At 48.7% G+C, this 26,285-nt stretch overlaps 1 protein-coding gene across 1 annotated transcript in view; it reads left to right on the top strand.

The window, feature by feature from the left end:
• The window catches only part of LOC103824271 (gamma-aminobutyric acid receptor subunit gamma-4), a 37,705-nt gene extending 27,909 nt beyond the window's left edge, over positions 1 to 9,796 (top strand). Inside the window, 4 exon segments of the mRNA XM_050974587.1 lie at positions 268 to 549; positions 1,994 to 2,146; positions 5,224 to 5,426; positions 6,515 to 9,796. Of these exon segments, the coding sequence (XP_050830544.1) occupies positions 268 to 549; positions 1,994 to 2,146; positions 5,224 to 5,426; positions 6,515 to 6,808 (932 nt within the window). The 3' untranslated portion in view covers positions 6,809 to 9,796.
• Positions 9,797 to 26,285: the final 16,489 nt, after the last annotated feature.

The following is a 26,285-nucleotide window of genomic DNA, read 5'->3' as shown; positions in this document are numbered from 1 at the left end:
GGGTTTGAATCCAGAGTTTTGACTCCACAATCATGGGAGGGAGACTCCACAACCTCCCTGAGCACACTGTTCCATTGCTCTGCCAGCCTCAAACGAGTTCTTCCTCAAACCAGCAGAGTCCTCTTGGACCAACCCACGTCTCATTCCCAGCAGTGCAGTCCTTAGAAAGGCTCTGTTTCTTGCAGTGCCTTCCCCATCCCCAGGATCAGAAGCAGCCCACAAGGGGAGATGCAGTCCCTACTCCCATTCCATGTGGGAATGCCTCAGGGAATCCAAACAAAAGGCACCAAAACACTGCTGAAGGGCTGCTGTTTGCAGAGCAGCTCTGGTGAGATGCCCGTGCTTCTGCAGCCAGGGGGGTGCCCAGGGTGGGGGTAGGTGGCATTCTGTTGCTCTGATGGATTTTCCCAGATGGATACCCTCGGGAGGAGATCGTCTATCGCTGGAGACGCTACTCCATCGAGGTGTCTGACCAGCGCACCTGGAGGCTCTACCAGTTCGACTTCACGGGGCTGAGGAACACCTCAGAAGTCCTCAGGACTGGGGCAGGTGAGGCAAGGGGAGGCAGCCCACAGGAGCACTGTGCTGTGCTTTGGTGGGAGGCAAAGCAGTGGGGAAGGGAGGCTACAACAGCATGGTCAGAGGAAAAAGCTAAAAATGAAGGGATGGAGCTTGGCTAGAGGGAGCAGAAGTGACAGGGATGAAGGGTGCAAGGAGAGGCCAGAACCACTGACATCTGTGAACTGTGGGGTGACAATGCTGGTGTGAATGAAGCTATCCCTCCTAATTGAAGGGTCAGGAGGGAGAGGAGAGGGAGCTTAAATCTGCTCTTGTTGCAGTGTGTGCACACTGTGTAATCTCTGGGTGATGCTTATGATTGGAACAGGGCTGGAGAAATCAGAACTTGCAGGCTCGATCTTTCCTTCTGTAAACTCGTGTCAGGCTGATGAACACCTGAACTGTGCCTTAAGAGACAGGGACAAGGCTGCATGTGTGAAGAAACTAAATAATGGAAGCCCTTCAGCTCCTCCTCCTCCTCCTCATAATGGCTCACATCCCCTTTCCTTCCCACAGCCAACTGAGGAAAGCCTCTGGATTCCTGAAGGTGGGGTGAGCTCATACTTTTCAGCCCTCTGAAACAGGCAGGAGCAGTGCTTCTCCCACTCTGCAGGAAGCTGCTGCTCTCAACAGTGGCAGCCAGGGTAGAAAGGCAGCACAAACTGGGACAAGAAGTGAAAGTGTCTTGAATGGACCAGTGGCCCTCTGATGTTTGTAATTCTCTTTTTTTTGGTAATTGCTTGCGAGCTCCATCTTAACCCCAGAGCTGTCAGGTGGCTTTCTTCCAATACTCACTGTGAGCCTCTGAAAAAAGGAAGAGCCACCACTGTAAGTTGCCAAATGAGCAATTAGGATGTACAGCACCACATGCCTTTTCCAGAGGCAGAACCAGACTCTCAGTGGAAGTGATTGAAGGACACCTCCTTTGTCACAGCTCAGGTAGTTCGTTAGCAAGGCAGGCCATGCAGCCTGTTACAGCCAAAGAGCTTCTATAGAAAAGAAACCCTTGCAGCAATCAGCTGAAGAGAAATGCTGCCTGCAGCTCCTTCCCTGAAACTTTTCCAGGCTGTGTGCTTTCCAGTGTCCTTAGCCAGGCCAGTGTGAATGCAGCCTGGTGGCCATATGGACAGCCAGGCAAACAGCCAGTTGGGCAACCACAAAGTCAGCTCTTCAATTAGTCACAAAGACATCAAGCAGGGCAGCTACAGAGCCGGCCATGGAGCCACAGAATCCACTAGCAACAAAACCAGAGAGTCACCAAACCTGCTCAGCCAGCCACGTGAAGTTAACAGTCTGGGCAGCTACAAAACCAGGTGGACAGGCACCTAAAGCAACAGAAAATCCTCATCAGAAACTCCAAATTCTGAAACTTTGCTGATTTTTGTGCTTTAGGAAGCCTCATGTTATGATGCCAATGTCTGCTGCTCTTTCCTAGGGGAGTACATGGTGATGACAGTTTCTTTTGACCTGAGCAGACGTATGGGTTACTTTGCCATTCAGACCTACATTCCCTGCATCCTGACTGTTGTTCTTTCCTGGGTTTCCTTCTGGATCAAGAGAGACTCTACACCAGCCAGGACATCTCTGGGTAAGAGACAGGATGATGCATGTCTGATGCTGGTCCAACTCTGCCAGGCAAGCGGACTGGCAGTGTTGGACTACAAAACCTCCTGAAGCACTTTGCCATTTTCTGGCATTTCTGAGCTTACCAGAGAATATTCCACTCCTTCAGCTTCCTGTGTGTAACACTCCACAGCTCAGCCAAATCTCCAGCTCTGCTGGCCTGGGCTGCTGGATTACCTCAGGAGAGCACCTCACTCTCATGGCTTCACCTGAAACCCAAGCACAGCCTTTTCTGTGGGAAATCTTGGACTTTTGAACAATTGATTAATATGATTAAGTAGAAGCTGTTTATTGTTTAGATTAAACATATATTTATAGATTTTATAAACTACTAAGTACACACTTTTTGATTGGTGCTTTTGTCTTGCTCACTTGTTTTCTGTTTGTATTTCTTGGAGTATATGATTGGTTAGAGTCTAGGTGTTTTACAGTCTTCTGTTATCTAGTTCTTGTGGTCTTGGTATTTGGTTTCTCAGCCCCTTCTTTCTTAATTTAGCTCAATTTATGTTCTAATATCTTGACGAATTTTTGAGGCTTTGATAACAGATCTAGACGTGGTTGGCTGGTGCACACTATGGCCTAACCCTTGCAAATACATTGCAACACTTTTCCAAGCTGACAGTGGGATATTCTCATGCACCAAAAGGGAGAGAAAGGGGCTGAGCTGTGCCATTGCAGTGCTGCCCAAAGGGCTCCTGTCACATGCACATTTTCCACATTTCTTCACAACTTCTCAAGGCTTCTGTGCAGGGCTACTGACAGAAGGATTGTAGGGTTAATGGGCAAAGTTGCTTGGCTGCATCCACAAGGCCCCAGGCTCTGGCAGGAGCTGGAAGCCCTGTAGGCACAACCTTTTTCTGTCGGTCAGCCCACCGGACCCAGAGAGTGACAACAGCTCTGCCTATTGTTTGGATTTTCTCAGCAAACTGCAGTGGCTCCTTGAGGCAGGAGAAAAGCTTCTGTTGATTGAATGCTGCTCTGATGGGTGCTGGGGACATCTCTGCAGTCTTTAGTACTTCTTGGCTGTATCTGCATTTTGCAGCAAGCTGTGATTCCCAGTGCTGTCCTTCCTATCAGCCCCGCTGACTCTGCCTTTAATTGGAGGCAGCATTCCCAGCCCTGCCTGCAGGTCTCTGTGGGGATGGAGAGGAGAGGAGGGGCCATCAGCTATTCAGAGCCCATCCATGATGGCCATGTCTCCCCACCTCCCTCTCAAAGTTAATTAGTTTGGTGCTCCTGGAGGGAGGAGGAGGAGGAGGGTGTCATTTCCAATGAAGGTGAGGGTGTGCTGTAGTCTGTGGCTGCTAAAGGAGTGAACAGCAAGAGGAAAATGTGCACAGCTCTGGTGACTGTCTCAAAAACAAAGGCAGGTTTCACCAGGAGAGGGGCCCCTCTCTGTGGGGAGGGACTGCAGCCCATGAAGAGTAATGTATTCTCTCCACAGCCCCTGTTGTGCTTAACACAAATGATCCCCAGCACATTTTGAGCCTGCCAGCCTACATTAGGGAGATGTGAGCTGGACCAGTTCCACGGGCACTTCAAAAACATGGGAGGTCACATCACATCTGCTAATGCAAGTACGGCAGGAAAACATGAAAATCTTTTGCCATGCTCCCCCCCAGAGCCACTGAGGTGACCTCAGGAAAGGGTGGCAGGTGGATGTCGGTGGATGCTAGAGAAGGAGGAACAGGTGGGCTTCCTGCTTCTTCCCCACATCCTGAAATCAGTGGATGAGATCACAGGACCAACTCCTGTAGCTGATTCTTTGTTAGCTCCTGACACTTCATCTCTGGAAGCAGAAACGTGAGCACTGCTGCTCCTGCAAAAACGATTCCAAGCCCCACTCATGTCAAAAGAAATTCCTTATCACCTCCTACACACTTGTCCTCTGCACCAAGGAATGGATAGATTGTGACGAGCTGTCTCTGAAGAATAGCCAGGAGCAGATTGGACATTTATGAAATTGGACCCAGGCAATAAAGGGAACCTTGTGGCTGGTATCTACTGCAGGGCAGCCTGCTGAGCAGGGAGCAGAACAGCACTGGCAGAATTTTCAGGACATTTTCCATAGAGCACAAGGGCTCTCAATCCCCAGGTGTAAGAAATCAGGAAAGGAAGACAAGAGACCAGCATGGATGTAGCAAGAGCTTCTGGTCAGACTAAAGGGTGAGAAGGAAATGCACAGGCAGTGGAAGCAGGGCCAGGTATCCTGGAAGGAGTACAGGGACACTCCCAGCTGTGTAGGGATGGGGTTAGGGATGCAGAGCATACTAACACGGGCTTCTCCAGGTTTGTCAGCCAGAAAAGGAAGGTCAAAGCAAGTTGAATACAACTGGCAATCTGGTAAAAATGGATGAAAAGGAGGCTGAGGTGCTTTTTTGCCTCAGTCTTCACTGGCAGCATCTCTCCCCACATTTCACAGTGGGTGGACTGCAAGACAGAGATTGGGGCAGCAAAGTCCCTCTCACTGCAGGAGATGATCAGCTTTGATCTTCCACACCTGAAGAACCTGAACATCCACAAGTCTGTGGGACCTGACAAGATACATCCCTGTGCAGGGCTGATGTGGTTTCCAAGCCACTCTCCATGACACTTGAAAAGTCATGGTAGTAACCAGAAAAGGGAAATATCACACCCATTTTTCCAAAGGGTAGAAAGGAAGACCCCAGGAACTACAGACCTGTCAGCCTCCCCACTGTGCCTGGGAAGATTGTGGACCCTTCTAGAAGCTGTGCTGAGGCACATGGAGGTCAGGAGGTAAGGGCAAGCCCTGCCTGACCAGCCCAGCCTCATGCAGAGTCTGAGTTTCCTGCTCATTTACCAGTCCACACTGACAGTCTGCATGCTACCTGAGTTTTGAACAACATTCTTTTTCATGGAGCATTGTCAGAGGGTTCCTCAAGACCAGAGTCTGGCTGAGCAGAGCCAAAATGGGACCAGACAAGCAGAGCAGAGGGGAAATGGGGGTGTTCTGAGGGGTGGATGCATGTCGAGGACAGATGCACACCTTGTCAGTACTTAGCCAGCTGTCCTCTCTCTCAGGTATCACGACTGTGCTCACCATGACCACCCTGAGCACCATCTCCCGCAAGCACCTGCCCCGTGTTTCCTACATCACAGCCATGGACCTCTTTGTCTCCGTCTGCTTCATCTTCGTCTTTGCCGCTCTCATGGAGTACGCCACGCTCAACTACCTGGTGGGAAACAAGAAACCACTGGAGCACAGCCACAGGAAAGCCAGGCTGGTAGGTCACAGGGGCCAGCAGAGGTGGATGCTGTCACAGCCCCAAGCTATTTAAAAATGTCCTTCCTGAGCCTGCATTGGTGCCTGACCCATACTGAGTTCACCCAGTGTTCAGACCACTCTGTGTGCTGGGTCTGAGAGGTGAGACACAACCAGGAAAAGCAGCTGAGGCTCCCTTAAAACAAAGAAGCCCCTGTCAGAGCCAGGTACCCTGTGCTCTCTTCAGAATTGCTGAGAGCTTATCAGAATGGTTTAGAATGACTCACACGACTGAATGTAAATGACACTCTAAGACACCTGTATCAGTTTGATCTCTGGGTTACAGAGGCATCTCAGGTCACAGAGATGCAGAAACTGACTTTTCTTTGTGTCTTCTCCTGAGTGTGAGGATAGTGAGCCCATGGTGGTCATCATTTTCTTCATCCTCATCCTCTATCATGAGATCTGCCCTAGCTCATGGCAGGTACTTCTGGCACATGAACTGAAAGAGGCTCTGACCTGGGGCAGAGCTGAAACAGAAAAAGCCATATCGCTTCTGGGCCAGGCTCATTTCCCAGCACATCCCCCATATCCCTGATAACCCCCACCTTCATTTCCCAGGGTGGACAGAGCTCTCCCATGAGGCTCATGATGGGCCAGGAGGAGCCACACACAGCCTTTCCCCAGCTTTTCTCCAGCAACAGGCAGCAACCAGCAGACACATCTGGGCTGTGTGCTGTGTCTTCAGAGACAGCTGAGCTCAGGGAAAGGAGGGAAGAGGCCAGAACAGATCGAACAGGTCGTGTTCCTGCAGTGACTGCTATTGGCACAGATGGGCAATCAGTGCAATCAGAGCAATCAGACCTTTGCTGAGTAGGGCTGTGCCCTGGAGTGCCAGGGAGAACACTCACAGTCATGCAGGGAGCTGCCAGCTCCCCAAACGAGGTGATTCACAACCAGGTGCAGAGACTGGGGATGATCAGTCATCCCCCTCCGCTGAACTGCACCCAGCATGATCTGATCTATTGCCAGCTGGGCGGGGGTTGGTGTCCAGAGCACATTTTGCTGCCTTTTCCTCCCGTTTAACCTGCCTGCCTGTCCCCCTCGCAGCCACCTGCCGGCGCACAGGTGATGCCAACCTACACCGCCATCAACATCAACCACATCATGCACTGGCCCCCGGAGATAGAGGAGGATGAGGATGACGAGCCCGGCTCCCCGTGCCTGGAGGGGAAGGAGTGTGAGAGGTTCTTCTGCTGCATCGAGGACTGTCAGACGGGGATGTGGCGGGAGGGGCGGGTCCGCATCCACATCTCCCGCCTGGACTCCTACTCCCGCGTCTTCTTCCCCACCGCCTTCCTGCTCTTCAACATCGTCTACTGGATTGCCTATCTCTATCTCTAGCCCTTCTTTGAGCTCAGCTGGAATGGGCAGGGCACCAGCAAGAGGGGCTTCTCGAGGAGCATAGAGAACAGCATCTCTCCTGGTGTAGTCAGCTGTCAGTCTGAGCAACCCAACCTGGTGATTCCCTCCTCCTGCTCTCTCATCTCTTCTGAGAAGAACCAAACAGCTTTTTTTTTTAGCCTTCTAACATATCTTTTTAGAGAATCTACCCTTCCCCAGACAGCCCTCTCTCCAACACCACCAGCATTGTACTCCTTGTAAGATTACCCAAAAACATCCTATTCCCATCTCAAGCATTAGGGATTTTGTCAAAAAAAAAAAAAAAACCCTTAATGAATTTCATTTTTCCATCCAGTCCTACTCCGAAATTTCAAGGCAAGCGATGGCAAATGGAGTTTCCTGCATAGTTATAAAGACTGCAAAGGAAATCAAATACATCTTACAACTTCTGCGCCACTTCCACCAGAAGAGACTTTGTGGGGGGCCAGAAGCTCGGAAAGGTCAGAAGGAAACAGTGTGGGCAAGGACAGCAGTGCAGCTCTCCCACAGTAGCTGGGCTTGGCTGAAACGTTCTGGGCCTGCCCAGACATCTGATGGTGGCACTGACGAGGATGGAGTTGCTGCAAGCCTCCCCCAGCTCCCCGCAGAGCATCTCTGAAGCATTCCTCACGGATCACTCCAGGACACCCTCCCACTGAGGCACTGCTGATTCCCACCCCACGGTGATGAAAAGCACTTCCAGGCTGGAAGGGCCCACCTGCCTCACTGGAGCAGGCTCTCCAGGGCCCACGGTGACATTTCTGCGGTGTGACCAGGACTCAGAGCGGGCTTTGCAGCTGGGCATAGCCAAAAGAGGGGGGAAGTCCTTGTGAGAAGGGCCAGAAGAAGCCTCCTGAGCCTGTAGTGAGGTAGCTCTCTTTGGGCTGTGTCAGATGGGCTGTGAATCACAAAGGGGCAGTGCTGTCCCCTGCAGTGACACTCGCTGATGCCATCAGATCTGTGCTGGGTGGTCGGTGCCAACCTGAGGAAGGGGTATAGGAAAGGGAACACACAGCTCCCAGTGCATTCCTGCAGCTCAGATGTGTTCCCTTCTTTATTTTTTTTTCATAACTGCATAAAACAAGAGTTTTCTCTCTAACTGGATGACCCCTCCCAGTTGCCATCATCATTTGGCCTGTTTCCTCATAAAATCAGGAAGTGGAGTGAGTTGTCCTTGATGGATTTTAAGAAGGACAAGCATAGTGAGATGGTCCCATCTGAAAGAGACGGAGAAATGCATTACACAGTTTCAGCTGGGGAGAAACTGCATAATAAAGAAGAGGAAACCCAGGCCCGAGGTCCATAATGTGTCACCTGGCTGCCTCCCCATTTACACCAGCTGCTGATGTGGCCCACAGCATGATTGTGAAAAGCAGTGGGCCATTAATAGTTACTTACTGTGTACATTAGAAACAAAAAGAATCTTTTTTTAAAAACAGCATGTTTTAGGAAAAAAATTAGGACTTAAAAGGCTTGTCAGGAGAAGGAAGCCAGCATGGCTGTAGAGGAAAAGTTAGGAAAGACTGGCTCCCAGGACAGCTAACAGGGGCAGGAGGTTTTATATATTCTTGGAGAGCAATTTGGTCTGGTTTTAAGACAGATTTTGACACTGTTAAATCTGATCTGAATAATGAAGTGTCATGTTTAATTCATTCACAAATGCAGCCTTACCTGGGTTCCAGATGAACAGCTAGAGCATCTTATTAAGTATACAATAGTACAACACTCAGCTAAGTATAACCTAATGGGGTCAGACCAGCAGAGCTCTGAAAGGGGAAATTGTGCCTGTCTAACCTGTTACAGTTCTTTTAAAATACCAAGGAAGAGATAAAGGTTACTCAGAAGCATAATTTGCTTAGCTACTCCGACAGCTTTTGAAAGGGAGGAAAGAAATTGTGGCGGGCGGTTCTAACTGAGGAAATTGATTTAGCAAAAGAATTATTAAGGAGGTTCTAATTAGAGGAAATTAACTGAGGAGAGGGGGGGAAAAAAGAATTGTTAAGGAGGCTCTAATTAGAGGAAATTAATGTTTTAGAGAGAAAGACACAGAGAGGGAGAAGTCTAAGAAAAGAATCAAAACAACTTGCAGACAAGGGAAGCTGCTGGGTGACAGTGCCGACTCCCAGCCAAGCTGGATGATGTTCTGCTCCCAGTAGCAAAGCGTTATTAGATGTAGCAACAGAAAAACCTCCTATGACTCAGCCCTACACAGACAGGGAGCTGGATTAAACAGGGTCCTGTGATCTCCTTGGGGAGCCAAAAGGAAAGAGCATCCCAGAGTGAAACTGGCTGGCACGCCAGGCTCTGAGTGAAGCGCGTCCTCGCATTTGGGCAGGCAGCTGTCGGGGCTGTGTGGGAGGGGACGCCCCGTGGCAAACCGGGGTCTGTGCCAGATCCCTCCTCAACAGGATGGTGGCTTGAACGGTGTGCAGGCACTGGAGGCTGCACTGAGCACAGGGAGCAAAGTGGGGAAGGGAAAAATCAGCAGCCCTGTGCCATGGAGCCCGAGCAGCTGCAGTTTGCTGTAGCTTCAAAGCTCTTGGTGAGCACAAATGATTGTCACGGGCACTGGAGAACAGACCTCAGCCCTGAGAGCAGCAACTTGTTGAAATTAGACCTTTTATAAAATCAGACAGGAGAGAAACGGGGTGTACAAAAACCGAAGAGGACGAAGTAGACTTGAAAGATTGTAAGATTTCACCAAAAAAAGATAAAGCCAACACACACCTAGGTAATTGAACCAATGATGGAGGATTTGACAGAGGAAAATAGTCTAGCGTGGGCTGGAGCACAAGGAAGCTGATTACTAAGGCTGGGAAGGAGGAGGGAGGGGGCTTTTTGGCTTAGGGAAGTCTGTGCCCATCATCCATAGCACAATAAATAAAGGCATGCACAAATTCAATCATGCTTTTAATTTTCTATAGTATCAAAAAAAAAAAAAAAAGGAAAGCTAAGAAAAGCCAAAAAGAAAAATCTGCCATTCTTTTGGAATTACTTTGCAAGGCTCCAGTTTCCTTATGGAATGTTTTTTTCCAGCTATCAGGAGGGGACCCAGGGCACAGAGACATCCAGTAGCTGTGAGTTGCCCTGCTCAGCATGGCCCTGGGAGTCTCTCTCTGTGCCCTCCTAGACTGGCATTAGACACAGACCAAACCCATGGGGCTGAGCTGTGCTGCTCTGGGCAGGGAGGACAGGGGCACCAGGGCTGCTGCAAAGCTCTCAGGTTGCTTCAAACACCTGAGTGGCTGTGCTGCCTCCTCTTCTCAGGGAGGTTTCACTATTCTGGAAAGGTCTGGAGCACAAGCCTGATGAGGGCATGCCTAGGTTTGGAAAGCCAGGTGTCTGCTAAGGAAAGCAGGAGCCCCCACTCAAATGGAAAATGTAAACCCCCTCCCTCCAAACTGCTATAAATTTTAAATTAAGGGGCTCTCAGGCAAAAATACAGGAGCAGGAATAACAGTTCTTTTATAGGGAAGAAAATAAAAAAGCTAGAGTAAACAATGCAGTGCACCAAAGCAGCACTGACAGAGCCAGAACTCAACCTGACACCCTGTGGGTCAGGGGGCTGGCAGCAGTGCCATTGGAATTGTGGCTCAGCCCTCCTGCAGTGCCAGGGCTGGTTCTGCTGGAGCAGGGATCCTGGAGAAGGGTGCACTCTGCCTCTGAAGGTCCAGGGGAAGAGGCAGCTGCTGTTCCTCTGGGAATCCAGTGGAGAAGCCGTGCTGGTGTTCCAGAATCTCCAGATTATATCTGGGTAGGAATGCTTGGCTCCTCCCCCTGGGCTCACATCTCCAATGGGATGCTGTAGCTCTTATCAGCCATGCAGTGACATCACACAGCCTGTTATCAGCAGGTGTCTACTCAGAGGGAGGAGTGAGTGTGGAAGAGATAAGGAAAACTGCCCCCTGAACCGGAGACAGCTGCCATACAGATGGCAAACAGAGCACAATTTGCTTGGCAATCCAGGACAGGGGAAGCTGAGGGAGCTGGGGGGGCTCAGCCTGGAGAAAAGGAGGCTCAGGGCAGACCTTACTGCTCTCTACAGCTCCCTGGCAGGAGGGTGTGAGGAGGGGTGGGTCAGTCGCTTCTCCCAGATAACAAGAAAGAGGATAAGAGAAAACATGCTCTGGTTGTGCCAGGGCAGGTCTAGGCTGGATACTGGGGAAGAATTCTTCCTTGGAAGGGTGGTCAGGCTGTGGAACAGGCTGCCCAGGGAAGTGGTGGAGTCAGTGTCCCTGGAGATGTTTAAAAGATATGGAGATGTAGCAGTTGGGGAGATGGTTTAATGGAGCTCTTGGCAGTGTTAGATTTACATTTGGACACAATGATCATAAAAGGTCTTTTCCAGCCTAAATGATTCTGTGATTCTATCACTCTGCTGTCCTCGTATCTAATGACGGGGGCTGGAAATTATGATCTCAGCATTCATGTCTTGTGGCCTTTGTTTGGAATATAAAAGGAAATCAGGAAGAAGGTTGATTTTTCATTTCTCCCCCTCCAATTCCTATTCTTCCCCTCCAAACTGTGCCACATAAGGAACCATTTTTAGCCTGTATGCTGTTCAGGACAGGGATTCTGTTACTGTGTGTTTGTACAGGGGCTGGCACTCTGGGGCTTGGTCCTTAACTGAGATTTCTGGATGCTTCTTATTATACATAATAAACAACATTGTACACTGCCCATCCTCACCACTGTCTATCTACACCTTGTAAGGGGGGTAAAAATTGTCCCCTGGCCCCCTCCTGATGGGGTTACTGGAGCTGGTTAATATATTTATGTCCAGAGAAAACTGTTTTGTTGGAAAGCAGGGAAAAGTGTCACTGATATTTTTGATGGGTGGTGGATATTTTTGGGCTTGTTGTTTTGCTTTAAGAAAGGCAGAAGTTGCTTCAAGTCAGCATTGCTCAGGAGCAGTCTCAGCCATTCAAAGACATTATTTGTAAAGCAGGAGAAGGCCTTGCTTGTCCCCCTCACTCTGTTGCCATTGTAAATAAAATATCTGATGTTTCCCCCAGTGTCTTGGGGTGGAGGGGGTTTGGCAGCAATATTTGGTGGAGTTTATTTCATCCTTTCTATATTTCCATTCATGCTGGTGACTTTTGGAGCAATCACAACCCAAAGGACAACCCCAGCTCTGGAGGAGACCTTGCTCAGCAGCCACCCTCCTGTCCCTGGGCCCTCACAGCCACATCTGTGGCTCTTTAACCTTTTAATCCTTTTTTACACACTTTTGGGTGCCAGGGGAGGTGTTGTTACTTACCAGTGAGGCACAGGGAGGGAAGATGCTGCTTTCTGAGTGCCCTGGGGCAGAGGCCACCAGCCCACAAATGGAGCACCTCCACCTCTCCCTGGCACTCTGTGCATCCCCCTCCAGGATTCAGCAGTTCCCAAAATGTTAAAAACATGAGGTCATGAAGGGGGAGGGAAGGGCAGAAGAGAGAGTTATATTAAGTCGTTACTTTTTATATTCCTAATATACATTCATTATAATTTGTCTTCCTCTTAATGCCTCAGATCTGTAGGCCTTGGGAAGATTGAATTTAAGGAGAATGAGAGTGGCCAAAAATGTTCTTAACTGTGTGGCTCAGGATAAATGGGGAGACACAAACACTCCTGCCTGCATGTGATGGGGTGGGATGGGATGGGATGGGATGGGATGGGATGGGATGGGATGGGATGGGATGGGATGGGATGGGATGGGATGGGATGGGATGGGATGGGATGGGATGGGATGGGATGGGATGGGATGGGATGGGATGGGATGGGATGGGATGGGATGGGATGGGATGGGAGCTGCCTCCCCTCATGGAGAAATGGCCCCATCATCCAACACAACCTCTGGCAGCCCATGAAGAGCAGGAGGCACCTGCTGTGAAGGGCAGGGGTGGAACACACCTTGGTCCCACTATTGCCATCAGAGTGGGTGAGGAAACCCAGGGGAAATGCACCATTGCCTGCAGACCTCCAATAAAAAAAAAAAAAACGGGAAAAAAAGATTTCTATTTTTTTTTTCTTTTAAAGGATTGTACATGAGAAAATTGACTCAATTTTCTCTCAGAAGGACTCTCAGGTCTTTCAGTTTGGTTTTTTTGTTGTTGTTGATGCTTGACACAATTTTACCCCTCTCTACTTGTTTTTTTTCCCCTTCTACCCACATCTTCCAGAAAAAGTAAATGATAGAGTCTGGGCCCTCTCTGTCCCAGCCACACTTGTGGCACCGTCTGAGCTTCTGTGAGAGTCAGAACAATGCAGGATGGAGGAGAGCTAGGAAGCCTCAATAGCTGCTCTGAGCAGGTCGGCATAGCAACATCTCCAGGGAGAGCGCTCCATGGGGTAATTTCCATTCCCTTTAAAGCCCACTTGGGCTGCTGGAGTGGTATAAAAGGGACTCAGAAAAAGCCTGTTAATTAGGATTAGCAGCTTCAGGAACATCAAGCCACAGTGCTCTGAGCTGAGCCATTTATCTAAGAGAACTCAAGGCTCTTGACTGCCTCCTTCACAAGGCACAGCATACAAGGCAGACAACTTGGAAATCAGATGGCAGGGCCATCTTTGAGGGAAGGGCCCCAGCCTGGCTGCTGAATGGCTCTGCAGCCCCTCTCCTGTGTGCACACCACCCTTTGCTGGGCTCAGGAGGCACAGACCCATCTCATCAACACAAGTTACATGGAGTGTGAAACCCCCAGGGCATGTGCTGGGTGCCCCTGGGTGAGGTTTTGGGATGATGCACGTGCCGTGGATGTCTGAAGAGCCCCAAGAAAAAGCAGACACTGTGGACAGGAGGTGTCACCATGCTCTTTCATGGACTCCTTGGAAAAACAAGGCAGGGACATTTTCACAGCTCCTGGGCATGACTTTTATTCAGCTGCCATAAGGTTCCTGCCTCTCATCATTCTGCTGCATGGAAGGCCCAAGGAAGGTGATAAGTCTGTAAAAATGAAACCCGTCTTTGCAGCAGGCTGTATCACACACACGGGCAAAAACAGGCTGTAGGGGAAGGTTGAGTCACTGCCAGGCTGCCATTGGGCTGATTTGCATCTCTGGAGTGTTACTGACCCTGACAAACCTCCTCGGGAACTTTTGCTGCCACCTCCCCTTGCCAAATGTGTGGTGAAACACAGATGTCTCCCTCACATTATTCTGCTTCTCTGGGTGTTTTCACCTCCTCAGGGTAAAACACTACCTGAATCAGAGATGAGCTGAAGGCAGAGCTGCCCATCTGGGACTGGAGTACCAGTTTCCTGGTATAGATCACTCTTCCTAGAGAAATTACTTTAGGTCTGGTCAAAAAATACCCGTGGCAGCAATTCAGTCCTTCACACAGCAATCTGGCTTTCAAGATCCTGCAGTCCAGGCCTGCTGGCAGCCACGCTCTCAGCTGTGCCCATCACAAAGGAAAAAGTCCCTTGCCATATTGACTGCTGGGCCAGGAGCAGGCAGCTCTGAAACACATTTTAAGGCAGAAAGGGGCCCATAGTCTCCTCCCATTCTAGCCACAGAAACTCCCAGTAATCTCAAAGAATATGGATATAGCAGCAGAACCCCACCAGGCCGAAAAGACAGGGGATCCCTGCCCCAGAGTTTACAGTCAGCACCTTGAAAATGCTCAGTGTTTGCTGTGGGCTTTGCCACGAGGACATTCCCTGAGGAACATCCTTCACCTTCTGCCACAGCCAGCCCCCACCCAGCATCTAAGAGAGATCAGGAGCTCAGGGAAGGAAGTCAAGACAACGTGTGAGAAGGAAAAGCTGTAGTAAATATTTTTAGTCAGCCAGCACTGTCACACCTCAAAGTAACAGGTACAATAACAATTCTAGGTGACTGAATGTCTGAGGAAGATCACACATTGGCTGGAAAGGTAGAAACACGGAATTGAAGAGTAGTTTGGGTTAGGAGGAGTCTTTCAATTCAATTCAATCTAATCCAACAATCTAAATGTTCATCTACATCAGGTTGCTCAGAGCCTCAGAACCTGAGCTTGGATGTTCTCAGATATGGGGTTTCGACCTGAGCAGCCTATGCCAGCTTTTCACCACTCTCATTATAAAAAAAAAAACCTGTCCTTGTGTCTAGTCTGAACTCACCATCTTTGAGTTCAAAACCATTATTCCTTGTCCCATTTTGGCCCTGGACCAAAGAGCAAAAGGAGCTGCACAGCCCCTGTACCCCCTCTGCCCAGCACCACTGGGATATTAAAGCCTCACAGCCGAGTGGAAGAACATGCTGAGCTCATTCAGGCATTTCTCATTAGTTTCCCATGACTTCTCAATATCCTGCCTCTCAATATATTCATCTGGCAGCAAATTAGAGATGAGGGAACAGCGTCTCTCTCTAAGTCATCCAGAGAACACAAAACGACGAAGCAAAATCATAACAGACAGGGAAACTTCTTGTGAGTCATCATCTTCCCTCCTTCCCCTCTCCCTTTGCAGCATTGCTGATTGCCCCAGGATTGCTCCATCAAGCCTGGAACCAGAAGGTGTCATTCCTGCTTTTTTTGGGCTTTCATTTCACATAAGAAAAGGAAGAAAGCAGCAATTGGATCTTTGTGTCTCTACTTCAGACACCTTGTACATGCTCTGCTGAGAGTGATGGCCCAGTTATGCCAAATCCATGACATAAATTAACTGTCCCTTTCCCACCATGCCCAATAAGATCTTACCCACCCACCATTCCCAAAAAATGAACACCAAACCAACAAAAAACCCCCACATGGATTCATCAAAGAGAACACCAGAGCAGTTGTGATCAGTGCAGAACAATCCAGGGGTGCTACACATAAAAGGAAGGAAAATGGTCTCATGTCTGTAGAACAAAGAAAATGTTTTTTTCACATCCTCAGATCTGTGTGTTCAAACTGCGAGGCAATTTCAGTGGCATTGGTTTTGCTGTATCCTACCACATATTTCAAATTATAGCTTGATCATCAACTTTCACTGCTCAAAAAGCAAGATAAAAACTTGCTCCAGGCTGCTGTATTTTAAAGAACCATTTCTGATTTCTTTGGCCAAATTTTCAGAACAAATGCATTCGTCCTTGAGATACTTTCTGTTTGATCTGCATTGATATTCACAAAGTAACCCACTTCTCCCTGGCTGAAGGGACTGAAATGTTTGCTCCAGAGACTTCAGCTAAGCCATTAATAAATGTTGCTGGGTTTAGGGGTGATAGGGTCACCATTCCTTGTGGACCTATAGGTGGCCAACATTCCTACAGTGGTTAGGACCTGAATTCAAATTCACTACCAGTGTATATGTATCTATTGGCAGGTTGAAACCATCCCCATCTTTCATTAGCTAAAGCAATGGAAAGCTTTAACTAATGAAGGTTAGTGAAATGTAATGAAAAATAGCTGGCTTGGAACTCTTGGAATCCAAAAGTGCAGGAAACTGAGTCCACATGCACCATCCCACCTGTGAAAAGAGGGATGAAGAGAAGTGAGGGCTGGGAAGGGATTGCCATGAGCTCAGCTCATCCCTGGTGTCTGCCACCTCCTTTCTGCTCCGGGACTCCCTACACTGAGGCTGCTGCCCTTGCAAACTGGAAAATCTGTATTAAAGTGATGAACAAAAACCATCCAAACACACAGGAGTCTGCTCACCCTGTTTGTTCCCTAAGCCACATCCACACACAAAAACACTTTTTGACACCAAACCTCTTTCACCTGCTGATTGTCCCAGCTCCTCTCCAGGGGCGTTGGTTTTTCGGCTGACTCTTGAAAATACCAAGCCAGGAGGAGAGACCTGGCATGCTGGAGCTCTGGAGTTTAGGGACCATGCTGGCTTTTACCATCTCAGGCCAGCCAGAGGTCCAGGCTCTCCAGGAGCAGTGGCCCAAGGGAGCAGAAATCCATTTGGCTGATACATGAGTTTGCAGGAAGAAGGGAGAAAAGCAGGAAGTGACTTTAGAAGAGCTTTTACTCCAAAAGAAGAAGTGGTTTTTACTCAGGTAGGCCACCTGACCTCACATGTAGTTCATGACTTTGGATGGAACAAGCACAGTGGGGAAAATAAAAAATAAAAAAAAAAAAAAAAGAAAAAGAAAAAAATCCAAAAATACTGTAGATTTTCAGCCACCTAAAAATGTATCGGAACAGAAACAACTTCTCCCTGTGATCAGATTCTAGAGCAAAGCCAGAGCTGTCCTCAGAAGATCAGGTTCTTTGTTGGTGGCCTAAAACAGCCTCTGTGAGGATGAAGCACAAGGACCTCACTTTCAAGCAATTAAAAAGCCTCCTGACCCCCAGCCACCCACAGCAGCTGGCTGCAACACTTCCCAGACCCAGCCTGGCCCTACACAGTCCCACTGCATGGAGACAGGTGGAAATTGTCTCCTTCCCCAGCAATCCTACTGCTCTCCCTCACTGGCCCCAGAAAATGACATTAGAGCCACGCTGCATTCAGACATCCTGCTACAGACCACCCCCAAGGGGTCTCAGGTGAAGAGGAAAGAAACAGACTGAGGCACTTGGCTTTTCCTCCCTACAGTCCAGGGCAGCCAGGACACAGCCAAGCTCTTCCTGCAGCCTGAAGTGGGAGAGGGTCCCTGGCAGGACCCCCATCTCCTCATCTCAGGGATGGCTTATTGCATGGGCAGATTATTCTGCTGCAAATTTTATCTTAGCTAAAACTGGAAAAAGTGATCAAGGCAAATGCAACAGCTCAGAAGGAATCAGAGTAGGATTAGACATTTATATGAATAAGAATAGTTTCTGCACTTTGACTTGCTGTGATAAAAATAATAAGAACCTCAGTTTTCATGCTCCAGGGCAGAAAAATCATCTCTGGACAAGGTGTTAGAAATAAATTTCCTCTCACCACAGTGGTCCTCAACTGCCCAGGCCACAGCACAGGCTCTGGGGGTGTGTGGCAGCCACAGCTGGAGACACAGCTGGCTGGAAGCCCCTGGGCTTGCTCAGGAGAGCATGAGCTGGGTGCAGTTATCAGCAGTAAATGAGGCGAGGCCATCGCTCCCCTCCCTCTTTGCATTTCCTTGCTAAATCCCAGTCCACACCAAACGAAGACCAGTGAGGTTGTGCACTGGATTCCAGGGATCTCCTCACTTTCTCTGGCGTGTTTCTCTGCAGAGATGGAGCACTGCCACCCCTCACCTCCTCCTCCTCCTCCCCCCAGGCTGAGCCTTTAAGTGGTAATGGCCTTAGCTGATTAATGAACTGGCTTGAGACTGCTGATCTCTTTGCACCATTAAACCTTTCCCCAGCGACTCCTCATTAATCCCTCCAAAGTCCTCCTAGATGAGGTTGTTGTTAGCACCATCAATCCTTTTTAAGGCCTCAATTTGCAGAGGAAAGGAGCAGGGAAGTGCGGGAAAGGGTGCATTTGTCAGGGGAGCCATCTGTTCCCCGGGCTACAGACAGCCCAGTGCCTGCTCCCAGGTGAGGGCTGGCCCTGAGCAGCACACAGAAGGCCAGGAGAAATAGCTGGCATTTTTTTTCCCTTAACTGCAGTGCCTTTGGCTGGGGCCAGAAGGTTCCAGCACTCACGGTCACTGATCAGTTCCTGCTGGTTCCTGCAGAGATGCTCTCAAATAAACAGGTCTGGGACAGCAACCCCCCACAGCACTGCTGCCTATAGACCTGAGCCATCCTCCTTGTCTTAGCTCCTCTTTCTAATTATTAAAGCAGCCCCATCTTCAGCCAGAAGACTTGATTTGCCTTAATGTTGACTCTGGAAAGTGGAATTTCAACCACCCAGTCCTTAGCCCCCTGCCACTTTCAGCCTCTTCCCTCACTGTCAGCACACTAGCCCTGATTATCTTTCCTTAGCTTAAATCTCATTACTTTGAGCCATGCTTAGGGGCTTGGAAGGAGGATGGTGGCAGTAGAGGTGCTGAACTGTCCCCACCACTGATGGAGGCAGCATGGAAATCACATCAGCAAAACCACAGCCCAACGTTTCTGCATTTTAACCTAAAACCTCACAGCTATTTTTTCCCTCCCCTGTGTCTGAAAAGTCGTAGCTTCTGAACTCTGGGTCTTATGTCCATGTGAGCTTTTCAAATGAATGTTTTAAGATCAGGTTTTATAGATATGAGGTCATATAAGCCTGTCAGCTGGAACCAAGCTACAACTGTGGCTGCACACAGAGCAAACTGTGCCACTGCTGCTAATGATCCACTGGAATGGCCACAGAAGGGAGGGAGGGATGATGCTGGTACAGAAACTGTGGACAGCAGTTTCCTTCTGGAGCCAGTTGTGGGAGGGATGTCTGCCCAGTGTTCAGGCAAGATCAGAAAACAGCTTCAAAGCTGAAATTGGTAGCTTGATTTTACCATGATACCATTGTGTGCAAACCCAGGGCCCTGGGAATATTTCTCTGTCTGCTCTGGGGTGCCCTGACCCCCAGGGCAGCACTGACTCTGACCCTCACTCATGGAGAAAGTTTCCCAGACTTCAAGACAGACTGGAACCCACAAAAGTGTGAAATAGATTACAGAGAGCAGTGTGGGTGTGTCACTGGGTGAGAAATTTGGGATTTTTAGTGTGTTGTGGATGGAAGCAGGATGGAGGCACAGGGTGTGGTCCTGGGTTTCTTCTTCATCCTTCTTCTTCCTCCTTCTCCATGGGTTTGGGTGGCATTTTGTAACTGGGCAGAAAAGTCCCATTGTGGGCTCTGTGGGATCAGTTGTTGGGTTAAAAGGGAAAATAATCCAGGTGTCAGTTCCTAATGGGATAGTTTAGTCTTAAAAGACCTTGGAACAAGAGATTGTTGGGCATTTTTGTGGTGCTTTTCCAGCACCCTGAGCCTGGTGTGGACAGCGTGCAAAACTCTAGATAAGATAACAATAAACAAGAACCTGAAGACCAAAAAAATCCAGTGAGTCCCTCTTTCCTGACACAAGGCCACTCCAGGAGGGTCTCCCCAGACAGGGGAGCCCCCAGGGAGGGCCCAGCCTGAGATCCAGAAGTCCAGGAACTGGCAGCAGTTACCCTGGCACCATTGCTCCCAAAGTGCTGGAGCCCAGGGCACAGGGAATGTTTCTCTGCCTGTCCTGAGAAGTCCTGAGCCCCAGGAGAACACTGCTTTTAATTTCATCCATGGAGAAAGCTTCCAAGACTTTGGGATCAACTGGAATCTACGAGTGTGTGACATAGATTGTGGTGTAGTTTATCACAGGGTGAAAATCTTTGAGTTTTGGGTTTTTAGTTTGAGGGTAGATGGGAGACAAGATGGAGCATTTTGGGTCTTGTCTGATCTCCTTCTTGTTCTTCATCTGCTCCATTTTCTGCTGTGTTGGTGGCACAGGGTGATTGGTTAGACAGAGTCACAGTGCAGATGTTGTGTGAACAGACAAATAATTAGTTATTGTAGAAAGGTAGAAATATAATGTGTTCTAAGAGTTAATTTGACTTGAACCTGTGTGAATTGTGACTTTTAAAAGACCTTGAACCTGTGTGCCTTGTGACTTTTGGTGCCTTTCTCTTTGTGTGCTAAGTCTGGTGTGCAGACAGCGTGCTGAACTGTTGATGAGAGAAATATAAACAACAACCTGAAGACTGAAAAAACCAAAAGTCCTGTTCATCTCTCAGTGCTGGCACAGAATTTTGAGGGGTCTCCCCATCAGGGGAACCTCGGGGGGGTTTCACACCAAAGCATGTCCAAGAGGAGCAGTGAGAGGGAAAACCCCTGGCATGGGCACAGCTTGGAAAAGGATTTCTCCATGCTTGGCCAAAGAGCTGATCAGTGCTGTGCTCCTGATTAGACCTCCCATGTCTCTGTGCTTCATTTGCCAGCTGTAATTTGGAAATGACCCTGTCAGTTCTGTGATCTTGGAGTTCTGGGTGTTGGGAATGGAGTTCTGGATGTTGAGAATTTTAGACTTTCTATGCTAACAAACTCTAACTCCCAAGAAAACACTACATTTAACCTAACATCATAGAGAAAACTTCCAAAATTAATTAATATCACTAAGATTACAAGGGTGTAGTCAATTAAAAGTGTGTAATATCACAAAGTAGAAAACTTAAAGTTTTAGAATATAATAACATATATAAAACTAAACCAAAACTTTTAAAGCAGTAACTAATCCTTCTTCTTCACTTTCTTCTTCATAAGTTTAAGTAATTTTTGTAATTAAACTAAAAAGTCTGCATTACAAACGTTGAGTAATTAATTATTAAATTAAAAATAAAGATAATTTAAGTATAATTTCTTAAATAATTTAACCTTAAGAAACCTGATAAAAATAATAAACCATTTTATTACTTATTAGTAAAATACTATAAAACTCACAACTTATAAATAAAAAATCATAAACACCTAAATCTTAGTTTTAGAATATAATAATATACATAAAACTAAAATAAAAGTTTTAAAGCAGTAACTAATCCTTCTTCTTCACTTTCTTCTTCATAAGTTTAAGCAATTTTTTGTAATTAAACCAAAAATTCCACTTTACAAGCTTCAAGTAATTAATTATTAAATTAAAAATTAAAATAATTTAAGTGTAATTTCCTAATTAAATAATTTAACCTTAAAAAACCTTATGAATTAAAGTGCATTTTATAACTTCTTAGTAAAATATTCACAATTTATAATGAGCAGGAGTTGTCAGAGGCCATGGTGGCTTTGGCAATGGTTTGGTTGGTGCTGAGCACACCATGTACAGCCAGCAACAGCTGGACTCCACGGGGGAAAAAGGGAAACAACCACACACACATGGAAAAATCATCAGTCAGGCTCCTTGTAAATGATTAATGCAGTGCACAGAGAAAGGGTTTTCAGCTCTCAGATCTTCCCATGGTTACATAAACCTTAACTCCTGGCAGCTCCTGGGGAGCTGTGTTTGTTTGTGGGCATTCCCAGCTGCTGTGGTGTTGGAAACAGAGCAGGGAGGGAGGATCCCATGGGCAAACAGAGGAAACCCCAGATTGCTCCAGTCATTTAAACATTCAGGGAGATGAAACACTGCAGAGAGGTCCTGGAGTGAGCAGTGCTCAAGGGAGGGAGGGAGGGAGGGGTTACAGCCACCACAAAAGTTGTTTCTGCTCTCTTGGGTCCATGCAATTAATTATGGTTATTAATTATTTATGATGTTACATAAAGAAGTAATAATTGGTGCAATAATCACCTCAGCCATGGAAATCGTAGAACCACAGAATTATTTGGGTTGGGAGGGACCTTAAAGATGATCTTGCCCAACCCCCCTGCCATGGGCAGGGACACTTCACCAGACCAGGATGCTCCAAGTCCCATCCAGCCTGGCCTTGGACACTGCCAGGGATCCAGGGGCAGCCACAGCTGCTCTGCACAACCTCTGCCAGGGCCTGCCCACCCTCACAGGGAACAATTTCTTCCTCAAATCTAATCTAAACCTGGCCTCTGTCAGTTTAACGCCATTACCCCTTGTCTCATCACTAAAAATCCTCATCCAAATTCCCTCTCAAGCTCCTTTGGAGCCCCTTCAGTCTCCCTTGAGCCTTCCCTTCCCCAGGCTGACCAGTGTGGTCCTACTGCCCTGTTCCCCAGCCCTCTCTCTGTCCAGGGAGAACCTCCATGTGACCCCAAATTCATTCTTTCCCTAAATCATTGCCCATTTCTGTGCTGGTGACCCCCATGGGCTGTCCCAGGAGTGCTCACATTTGCAGCAGGATGCTGATTTCTCCCTCTCTTCTCCCTGACTGTGGACATCATGGCCCAAGACGGATGGATGGCCCTCCATCTGAGAATGGAGGACACTGCACTAATTTGAGAGGTTTTGTTTCCTTCCTCTGTGAGGTGTGACCACACTTCCCACCCCACAGCTCCCACCTCCATCCACCCACCAGGTAAATCAGGAGGACAGGAATGCCCCAACCCCCCTCCAGCCCCTCTGCTATCCATCCCCTCAACTGGCACCTCATGCACGAGGGTTCAGCTCCATCCAAAAATGAACATATTTTGCAATGCCCACACCCTGAAGAAACACCAGCCAACTCACACCAGCAAAGAAACAACACTGAAACCCAAGAGTCAGCTCTTCTTCTTCTGCACATCCAGCCTCTGTCCCCCCACCAGGCAGGTCCCAGCTGCTGCTCCCAGCATCCAGGCCCTGGGGGTGACCCAGCAGGTGACACTGCCCAGCCTCCTGGGGACTTGGGTAATGGGGAAGTGTCAGAGATTAGAGACGAGAGAGCCGCGGCTGCAATATAAAAGCAAACTGAATAATTAAAGAGAGGAGCTGTTCCTTGCAGAGAACAAAATGAAAGAGTTGTGTGATTTGAGCAGAAGTGACCTTTACACTTCATTACAAGGAGGTGGCGTCCTCATGGGGTTATTAATATTTCCAGCTGAATTAGCTTGGGTTAAAAATGGCTCAAAGGAATGGAGAAGGAGAGGGAGAGTGAACAAAAATATATCATTCTGTCTTTTCCTCCTCCTCTTTGCTTTTTACTTTCCTCTTTTTTTTTTTAATTTGTTGACTTGAAAGCAGAAGGGGCTGAGTGGCCATCAGGAACGAGGCTTCATTAGAAACAGGGAGAGCTGCAGGGTGAGCTGGCTCAGGGATCTTCCCTCCACCTTGGCTGTGCTTCAGGAGAAGCCTGTGGTGCCTCTGTGGCTGTTTCCACACTCACACCCAGGGCACAGAGGGGGCTGTCACAGAACTGACATCCAGGTGGCTTTGGGCCAGCAGTGCAGCTCTGACCTGGAGTCAGTGGGATCTTCTAGGGCAGGCATGCTCCTGTGGTTACTGCTCACCACCCCGTGGGCCAGCTGATTGCCCTCGCCACAAAACACCAGTGTGGAAAAGGACAGCCCTGCTCAGCACATTGTAACCCACCCCAACACAGGGGACAGACAAACACCCTCCCTCCCAAACACAGACAGAGCCACGGCCTCCATCATTATTTAGCAGAGGGCAACCACAGAAATCCTGCAGAAAACAGAGCTGCTTCACCCAGAAGTTCATGCACACACAGGAAAGGACCTTCAGCTCAGCATGTCCCAGCAGGGGCAGCCCCACACAGCCCCACAAAACCAGGACTGCCAATAAAGCCCCAAAGCACTGGGAGAATTAAATGAGTGAAGTTCAGCTCAGCAGCCTGAGCCTCAATCCAAGCTGCAGTTTTGCTGCTCGGAGCCTCGAGGTGAACACAGTTGTGCTTTCTGCTCTGATCACTCAGCCTCATTTTAGTCCCATCACTGAGATGCAAAACTGTTGTTACCTTGATAACACAGCCAGACACCTGCTTGTTTCTCCACAAGCCTGGCCTGAACAATTTCTTTTACTGCCTCTCTCTGCCCAGCAATAACAGGCATGAGGAAAACCCACCAGAGCAAACAGAAGGGGAGAGAAACACGAGAGCAGGTGCACATCAAGGCTGTGCTGGAGCCTGCAATCGCTCCCAGGGCTGCAGGGTTACCCCAGGGCTCCTTCCACAGCATCCTCCCAGCAGGTCACCTTCCCCTGCTCCACTTGTGCAGGGGGCTCTTGCAAATGTCATGCAAAACCACAAATCAAATACAGGCTCCGGGCTTTTGATCATGAAATGGACATGGTGGCAGCTGCTTCTCCTCCAGTGGCTGCTGAATCACAGCCCCTCACTTATTTATAGGCCTCTCCAGGGCGCTCGCAGGCGAGGGGATGACAAATGCCAGAGAACATCCACCCTCACCCCCAGAAGGTGTTGTTATCCTGGTGCAAAGGAGATGCAGAGCGAGGAAACAGCACCCTGGCAGCTGTGCCAGACGGGTGGAGGCAGGCAGAGCACCCCAGACACTTCACCCACCACCAAGCACCTCCAGCACCATCACCTGAGGGCTGCTCCCAGCAAAGGCTCTCACCCTCCAGGGGGTAGCTCATGTCCATTCCTAATTCCCACTGTTTTTAGTGGGAATTAGTAATTCCCACAGTTTTTGATGCCATCTTGATTTTGACAAAGGGCAGCACTCCTGTGACCACAGTAAAGAGCACAGTGGTGCACAGAGCAGATTTATCTGGGCTCTGAACCAATTCCAGGGACACAGGCCAGGATGCTGGAGCTCCAGAGGGAGAAGCTCTGAGAGCTTCTGAGTAGCTGCTGAGACCCAGAGTTTTCCCCTTATTGCTGGAGGCTATTGCACACGGGCCAGGCATTGAACAGTTCCAAGGGCAAGAGAGGGAAAAATTCAGACTTAACATGGCCTGGGTGCTAGGAAAAGGCATGAAAGTGAGGTGAGAGGAAGGAAAAGGCTGAATCATCCCCAGGCTGTGTCAGGGAGGTAGGAATACCTCTCAGGGAAAGCAAAGGGAACAGTATCACCTTTTTCTGATAAGAGCATCCCTCCCAGGTGATCTCCACCAGGGCTCTGCTCCAGAGGGAAGAAATCATTTCCTTTGCCATAGTGCCAGGGAGCTCTCTCTGGGTGCATCCACAAACTCTGTTCAGCTGACAAAAGGAGGAGTCAGGCAGCAGGATCTCCATTATCAGAGATGATTCACAGGCCACAGAGATCACAGCTTGCCTTGTAGATGTCACTGGGACCTGGCAGTCCAGGAAAAGCATCTTATTTATAAACTGGGACAAATTATGACTGCTGAGGTATAGCCCACATGGGAGATGCTGCCTGCTTCCTGGAATGGAATGGAATGGAATGGAATGGAATGGAATGGAATGGAATGGAATGGAATGGAATGGAGTGACTCTTTAAATGATCCACGAGGCTGCAGGGCCCCTCCCCAGGGCTCTCCAGCTGGGAAAGGGGCCCCTGGGCAGGCGTGCAGAGCCACCTCTCACAGCCAGACCAGGGCTTTCACAGGCTTCCTGGTGTTAGCTGGGCTGCTGGAGCTGGTTTTTAATTCAAGTCATCATTCATAAATTAAATCTGAAGTGGCTCTTTGGACTCAGACTTGTTTTCTGTGAAAACTGTCACACAGGCTGAAAAGGCAATGGGATTTACAGGGAACAGCCAGGGACTTGCTCTGGTGCAATTCCAGGTGGCCCCAGGAAAGCCAGCGAGCTGCTCTGCCAGGGAAGCTGGGATTGCTGTGGAGTTTCTGGGATGAAAATCTCTGAGGTCTGATTTAGGGCTGAGCTCACAGTGAGGCCAACAGGACCACTGATAAAGTCTCTGCCTCCATTCACCAGTTTCCTGATGTTTTTAAGTACACAGCTCCAGCTCTAGGTGGAATTAGCTGATGGCATAAAATGTTTTTGAAGCATGAGCTGGAGTCAGACAGACATAAAGGTCATCTAGGTCTTGTTTTCTTTGTTTCAACTTTCTTTAGCCAAACCTATGACTGATCTGAAAGGACTTGAGGCAGCAGCAGTCCCACACACCTGTCTGAGATACACTGGGAAATGCAACTGTGGAGCAGTGGGGAGGGGAAGAGGGAAGAGGGAAGAGGGAAGAGGAAATAGGAAAGAGGAAAGAGAACAGAGGAAGAGGAAAGAGGAAAGAGGAAAGAGGAAAGAGGAAAGAGGAAGAGGAAAGCAGGAAAGAGGAAAGAGAAAGAGAAG

This window comes from Serinus canaria, chromosome 4A (assembly GCF_022539315.1).
Source record: "Serinus canaria isolate serCan28SL12 chromosome 4A, serCan2020, whole genome shotgun sequence".
Lineage (NCBI taxonomy): Eukaryota > Metazoa > Chordata > Aves > Passeriformes > Fringillidae > Serinus > Serinus canaria.
This window is presented reverse-complemented; position numbering and strand designations above follow the sequence as displayed.